At 49.2% G+C, this 7,620-nt stretch overlaps 1 protein-coding gene and 1 pseudogene across 1 annotated transcript; one reads left to right on the top strand and one right to left on the bottom strand.

Moving 5' to 3' along the window:
- Positions 1 to 202: 202 nt before the first annotated feature.
- LOC124689751 (F-box protein SKIP19-like) lies at positions 203 to 3,209 on the top strand. The gene is made up of 2 exons (XM_047223229.1): positions 203 to 1,131; positions 2,124 to 3,209. The coding sequence occupies exons 1-2, from the start codon at positions 203 to 205 to the stop codon at positions 2,827 to 2,829; spliced, it is 1,635 nt and encodes a 544-aa protein (XP_047079185.1). The 3' UTR covers positions 2,830 to 3,209.
- A 593-nt stretch (positions 3,210 to 3,802) lies between these two features.
- On the bottom strand, positions 3,803 to 6,535 carry LOC124686478 (annotated as a pseudogene).
- Positions 6,536 to 7,620: the final 1,085 nt, after the last annotated feature.

A 7,620-nucleotide genomic window follows, 5' to 3' on the forward strand; every position in this document is an offset into this window, starting at 1 on the left:
ATCTCAAACGCGTCACGAAGAAAATAGCGCGCTCCATCGGCGGCAAAACCTGCCCCACGATTCCAGCGCTACGTGCACGGCGCAATCTACGCGTCGTGATTCCACACCTGTTTTTACTAGCCATCCGCTGTCTCTTTCCCCATTTCTCGCCGTACCCTGCAAGCCTAAACCCTTCTTTCTCCCTCCTCCAACCCCCAACGCCATGTCCACCTCCCGCCGCCGCCACCACCAGCCGCCGCCAGCGGGGCGCGCCGTATGGGTGCCTCGTGACGCCCAGCCCGCCACCGTACCCGGCCTCGGCGGCGCCCCGCAGCAGCGCCCTGCTCCCCCAAACCCCGTGGCGCCTCGTCCGCAGGCCGTGGGGCGCGCTATATGGGTGCCTCGTGCCGCGCCGCCATCCACCGTACGCGACCTTGGCGGCGCCCAGCAGCAGCGCCCCGCTCCTCCGAATCCCGCGGTGCCCCATCGGGAGGCGCCCGGGCGAGCGGTATGGGTGCCTCGCGACGCGCCGCCCGCCACCCTCCGCGACATTGGCCTCACCCAGCGGCAGCCCCTCGCTCCCCCGAACCCTACTCCCACCGAGCCCCGGCCCCACCCCGCAGTGCCTCGTGACGGCGGGGCCCCGCCGCAGCCCCTCGCTCCCCCAAACCCCGCAGTGCCTCGTGACGGCGGCGCGCCGCGACTGCCCCTCGCTCCTCCCAACCCTAGCCCCTCCGAGACGCAGCCCCATCCCGCCGTGCTGCCCGCTTCCTCCTCCACGTCCCACCGCCGCCACGGCCGCAACGAGGAGGCGAGGGACCCAGCGGCGCCGCCACCGGACGCGGCCCGCGACGGCGAGGCGAGGGACTGGGCGGCGCTGCCGCTGGACGCCATCTCCTGCGTGCTGCGGAAGCTCGACCACATCGAGATCCTCATGGGGCCCGGGCAGGCGTGCCACTCCTGGCGCTGCGCCGCGCGCGACCACCCCGCGCTCTGGCGCCGCATCGACATGCGCGGCCACCCCGACCTCGACCGCCAGGTCAACCTCTACAAGATGGCGCAGGACGCCATACGACGCGCGCAGGGCCAGTGCGAGGCGTTCTGGGCCGAGTACGCTGCCGACGACGACGTGCTCCACCTCCTCGGTGACCAGTGAGATTTCGTACTCTTAAATTTTGGTCTGATTGATTCTCTTCAGCCTGAAAATGCTGCTTCGGTTTGTAATATATATGTGTAGCTTCAATCATCAGTATATGGTACGATTTGCAACTAACTTATCCACTGGATCTGGATGTTTCATCTTATCATGATATAAATGACACCCAATGTTTTCATCCCTATAGGAGTAGTGCATGATGAAATGATGTTCGATTCTTTTTAATTTTAATTCAGTACTGGTAATGGTTAGTTTACAAAAAGGTTTCCTTCAGGTGGTCTTTGGTCTAGAAAGTTCACAAGTTTCCTTGCATATTTAGCACAGAGCAATGCTTTCCTTGGTTTGAAAATGGGGCACCAGGGAGTTGTAGTTTCAGGGATGAAGCATGAAAATATTCAACATTGGATCTGCTGATGATCCCATATTACTTTGTAACAGTGAAGTGGAATAAATTACTCCGTACTGAGTTTATATGCGAAATAGATTTTAAGTGCTGCTGTCGTGTCCTATAACTGCATTCTCCAGCCAAGTCCGTTCACCTAATGTCCGCGTGCCAAACATAAATAAGTGAAGTAGGCACCACTAAACTCATTCCAGATGATGTCCTGGTCATTATGGGTAATTATCCTCTAAACGACTTAAGCCCTATTACACTCATATCTGGTCATTAACAGTGAATATCCTCTGAGATGACATATCCCCTATTACAATCATATTTTAAGTGCTCTTCTACATCAGGACAAAGATGGTAACTCTTCATAGTTTGTACATAATACCTGTGCATTTCTTTTTATGGCGTATTTATTGGTTAATATTTTATTCTTACTGCAATCACCTCTAAATTCTTATCTCGTAGGACTGATAGTACATAGCTACAACTTCACTGGGGCAAGCACTTGTGCTAGTTATAACTTGTGCAGCATACATCAACATTTCTTTTTTGAGGGCGTATTTTCCGGTTACTAATGTACAATTTCTATCTTTGCAGGGCACCATCTCTGAAGAGTCTCAGCCTCATTGCTTGTCAGGATATCATGGAATTCGAAGAGGAGATAAAGAAGTTCCCTCTACTTGAGGAGCTTGAGATTTCACTCTTCACAAATATTGGTGGGAAGCAAGTGTTTGAGGAGATTGGCAAAGCATGCCCAGAGCTGAAGCACTTGAAATTCAACGCGTACCGATTCTGCAATCTCAGCGATGACACAGACACTGAGGATGATGATAATGAGTTCAGGTATAACAGGGATGATGATGCTCTGGGGATTGCATCCATGCATGGGTTGCGCTCCCTGCAGCTCTTTGGCCAAAACTTCACCAACAAGGGGCTGACAGCCATCCTTGACAACTGCCCCCACCTGGAGTCCCTCGACATCCGCCACTGCTTCAACATCTCCATGGATGGTGCCCTGCGGAGAAAATGCCGTAACATTAAGACACTCAAGCTCCCCAATGATCCAATGGATGGCTATAATCTTTGCTTTGAGGGCCCTCTCTGGTCATTTGGCGTCGAGTCCGACAGTGATGATTATGCCTATGCGCCTGACTACATCCTGGACTCAGATGAATACGACGACTACTGTGATCCTTTCCGTTACCTTGACGGTGTCTATGAATCCGAGCTCAATCCAGAAGACCGTATGTTCCTCAAGGGTATGCGCATGTTGATGAAAGATTCTGATGACGATGATTACTGACATAAAGTTCTTCCTGGGCTGGCACATGTCCCTGAAGCAAATGTGGTCTGGCTACTGGTGATGCTAGGATCTTCTGGTGCTCGGATCTCACATTTGGCGGGAAGGTTATTACCTCTTTCATCGTAGATCATGTCTCGTACTTTGCCTTATGTTCTTTTCGTGTGTTTATCGAGTAATTCTGTGAACCAGTTAGCAGTAGAAAGCATGTGAGCAATCCCGTGTGGCAGGGTTCTCTACAACTGGAATAAGTATTTAGGGATTCAGCAAGTTTGAGAATATGGTTCATCATTGTGACAGGAGCTCTACGGTTTGGGCGCTTCAGTGCTTGTTTGATGTACCGAATGTTTCAGTGGAAAACTTCTTTAGAAGTACTGTTATTTGATGCCGGTGTTGGGAATATTGCTGTGACAAAGGGTTTTCTTGGTTTTTTTTTTGTGTGCGTGTATCTTTTTTGCCAGAAAGAAACGGAATTACATTAGTCACTGATCTTTGCATTATGTACCAGAGATAAGTTCGCCTTGAGGTCCAACGTAGAGGATTAGTTATTATACAGATCATGTGAGGTGTGTGTATCAGAGAAGGCAGACCTTATGCCGATCTGAAGCTCATCATCCTTAATGAAGGGTAACTCCTTTTACCTCAAGAAGCAAGTTGGAGTCGTCTTAATAAAGCTCAACAGAATAAAAACAAGTGGGCAAAAGAAAATTACTTAGCAAACTACAAATGCAGAGGCGAAAGAACTGTCGTAGTTGATCAACAAAGCACCAACTGGACACTAAGTCTCCATGCTCGAGGTCTATAGAGCCTTCGTGGCTATGCGCAAAAGCTTATTAATTGGGATAGCTACACACTGGACTTGGGTGCAAGGAGGTCTGAAAAGTCCGGAGTCACCTTTCAGCTCATTCAGATTTAAGATTCAGGGTACAAAATTTATAGCATACCAATGAAGTGTGTACATGCATGACTTGTCCAAGATGTCTCAAGCAAGAGGAAGCATGTACGGAGCTGAATGTACCACTTTATTCAGCTTATTTCTTGTTCAGGCTCAGTTGAGCTGATGAATATAGCAGGCGACAGCAACATGCGTGTCACCTGATTACAGGAGTCCATAGGACAATACAAGAAGGATTGCATAACTTGCAAAATTCAAAAGGGGCAAGCTAGTTCAGTAAGAGCTTCTTCTCTGAATAGGACTCCCACCGGCATCAGGCTGTGAATATTAGTTACTGAAGGAAGCTTCAGGGTATCATGAATGTGCATAGCATGTCCGAGTAGCCTTATTCCAGACGGACTGAAATCCGCCATCTGCTCTGCCACATGACCTGAACCGAGGCTGATCCTCCTTCGGAATCACCTACATACAGTATTGCAAAGCCATAGCCACCATGTTTCTTCTCGCCTCCTGGGAGAAGAAAGTTGGTAGAAACTCATCAGCCATATAGTTAGGCGCACTTCGAACAGAATAGATCTATCCATGTATTACTTCAAGGAAGAAAATAAAATATTTCCATGTTATTTCAAGAAACAGAATAGCCTTCTGCTTTGGAGCACTGTTATTCGTTTCTTCCTTTACAGATATCAGCAGACAGATGTTTACCCGTTTAACTAAACCTGCATCAATGTTGCACAGCAAAATTAATTACAATGGAGCAAGTGGAGGCCGTAATTGATCAATTCTCCTATCGCGAGTGTGAGCCAATGGACACGACGAAGAACGAAGTGTGCAATGGTAAAAAAAATCCTATTATGCACATTGTTAAAACACCTACTTCTTTAGACAGAAATTCAAAAGTTAACGTGGACAAACATTGATGGGTGTCGAAGAATATACATGTTCTCAGCACCCATCGAGCTGCAGGATTCACATTAGAAGATTTGCTGCAAACACAATTTTTTTCAACTTACTGTAACACTTTAATCAGTGGACAGAGTGAAAATAATGCAAACTACAAATTCAGGTCTCGTAGATGGTTAAAATGACAGTTGAGCAAAAACACTCCAAGGTGCCAAATACAGGATGTGATGAATGCAAATTGGCAGCTTGTGAACTAGAAAAATAAAACTTTTCAAATATGATGGTCTGTAGCCCTCATTTCTGTATTGATTTCTTAATATTGACATGAAAAGCTTCACCATTTTTATCAATTGCAGGGACAGCTGAGATATGGTAATTTTATGACGTGCTAATGAAAACAGAAATGTGTGTTCAAATCAACTACCGATTAAATTAAAAAATAAAGCATTTCTAATGCAATTCGCCTGATCGCATACTTTATCCGATCCAAAAATGTGTGTCAACATCATAAGAGGATGAACAAGTTCATAACCGTTCCATGAATTCTGCTCTAATGAATGATGACATGGACATATCAGAATCAAGGAAGAAAGTAAGAGTTACATAAGGAGTTAGAAACGTACACCAGTGAAAATTTATGTCACGCCATACATGGTTTCAGAATTTCATGGCTGTTGTTGGTTCATGCAAATCTGAATCTAATCGGCACTTGGCCTCCGCAAGCTGTTGCATAGTCTTGAGCAAGGTGCGGTGCAGCTTCCTTGTGTGGGCATATGTACCTGTCCACAAACACCTTCTCGGTCACAATGACTGCTGAGAAGTAGCTCCGCTCCCGCTGTAGCAATCCATTCTCCTTAAGAAACTTTAGAACATAATATCGGGGTCTGAGCCGGCCCTCCAAGCTATAAGAGAGTATTGCTGGGCGATGAGCAATGTAGGCGGGTTCCAACCCCACCTCAGACATGAGGAAGTCAGACCTTCCTTGCAGCGTTGCTTTGGACCTTGTCAGCACAAGCGGAGCCCTAGACACGGCGATGCCCACCTCAGCATCCGACCAGTTAAACGTCTTCTTCAAGTACTCTAGTTTGGCGGCGACTGTGTCCTCACTGTCAAATGCAAGAGCGTGCAGGGCGTGCCTGAACATCGGAGAGGCACGAGGCACACCTAAACGCTCGGCGCAAGCCACAATCGCCCGGACACGGTCCAGATTGTTGGTGAGCATACTCGGCGCAGCCATGCTCAGCTTGGCAATATCGCAATCATCTAGACCGCACTCCCGCAGGAACGTGACGTTGGGTTTCACTGTCCTCTCGAGTGTCGAGGTTATGTCCGAGGAGACTATTGCTGAACTTCAAGGCTCGAAGGAGGTTGTGGAAGGAGCCGAAGATGGGCAGGTAGTAGTTGAGGTAGGAGACGATGGATCTGCAGCGGATTCTGCCGCGGGCGGGCGACCGCGATCTCATGGCGCGATAGGCCGAGACCGGCGAGCCCGGTGACGACGGGCGCCAGGGTTTTATCGACGGCGGAGCAGAGTAGCTTGGGGTCCTTGGCGACGACGGCAGAGACGTCGCCGGTGGAGAGGCCGAGGCCGGCGAGGAAGGAGAGGACGGCGTCGGGATTGGTGGGGGACTTGAGGTGGGAGATCTTGGCGGAGGCCTTGATTGCCTGCGCCCGGGTGAGGCCGCATCTCTCGACGAGGTACTCCTCCACGTTGAGTCCAGGGCTTGGGGAAACGGCGGAGAGGAGGCAGTGGAGATGGGAGATGGGAGAGGCGGAGGGAGACGAGAGGAGGCGGGTGAAGATGCTGCGCCGCAGCCGAAGCATGGCGGCGCCGCCCCCCGCCGGTGGCGAGTGAATGGGGAACGGAGGTGAGCGAGAGTGGTAGACTCGACTCGTGATGATGAGTCAACAGAAAATCCTGAGTTTTAGGCCCAATTGCCGGACTAGGCCTGGGTCTCAGAAATGTGCGAAATAGGAAAGAGGGCCGACCCACGGCCCGAAACCTAACTGGGCCGGGTTTGGGCATGAAATTTATGCCCAATGATTGGGGCTGGGCCTTGATTTTCTGTACCAAGCTTTGTTAGGCCCGGCCTAAAGGATGTTCAAGTATACCAAGTGCCTCCATTACCACTACCTAGAGACCGACCTTCGCGAAGGGAAACATCCTCCGCGAAACGCACCAGCTATTGACACGTCTTAGCCTGCGCGGTTGCGCGATGCGGACGAGTGCCCTCCGCGACACGAATGCGTACGCGCGACGTAAACGAGTACGCGACCAAGTACGCGCGATGCGGACGAGAGCCCTCCCACGCGACACGGACGAAGTACGGAAAAAAGTATCTCGAAACCTATCAACATGGGATCTAGTTTTAAGATCTCGACGCGAGGAACTCAAAAGTGAAAAAGGTTCGTAATTTGAACTTACATTTCTCAAGATATTTCATTTTCAAAAAATAAATCTAGAAAAAAAAGGAAAAGCTGAGCCTCCATGTCTACTTCCCCACGTTGCTTCCTTTGCGACACTTGGCGAGCAGAGAGACTACTTCTCACCAAAATTCTGGCACCACAATACGTCACGTGTCACATGCAGATAGTTTTTTGAACCTTCACGAAGATCGGCCTTTTTCTAGAGATTTCGAGTACTCCAATTAACTCATGTGAATGAATTGATTGATCCAAGTACGGGTCGATGGGATAAAGTGATGGTTAGAAATATTTTTTGGCCGATTGGTGCCATGCGTATATTGCAAATACCATTGTCCGATGGGATAAAGGACTTCGTGGCGTGGCGCTACTCTAACTTGGGTATTTTTTCGGTGAGATCTACACTTATCATGTTAGAGTGGGATCACCACCACGGACGAAAACTGTTGAGAACAAATGGAGTTGACTCATGTGAACTGAACATGGTATGGTCAAAGCTATGAAAACTTAGGATTCCATCAAAGATTAAAATATTTATCTCCAAGACACTACATAGTACTTTGCCATGTCGG

Source organism: Lolium rigidum, chromosome 2 (genome assembly GCF_022539505.1).
Source record: "Lolium rigidum isolate FL_2022 chromosome 2, APGP_CSIRO_Lrig_0.1, whole genome shotgun sequence".
Classification (NCBI taxonomy): domain Eukaryota; kingdom Viridiplantae; phylum Streptophyta; class Magnoliopsida; order Poales; family Poaceae; genus Lolium; species Lolium rigidum.

Excerpts from the sequence above, each read along its gene's own strand:
- LOC124689751 (XM_047223229.1), top strand. The coding sequence starts at position 203 with ATGTCCACCTCCCGCCGCCGCCACCACCAGCCGCCGCCAGCGGGGCGC. Across the intron at positions 1,132-2,123 it reads CTCCACCTCCTCGGTGACCA|GGCACCATCTCTGAAGAGTC; the intron begins GTGAGATTTCGT and ends CTATCTTTGCAG.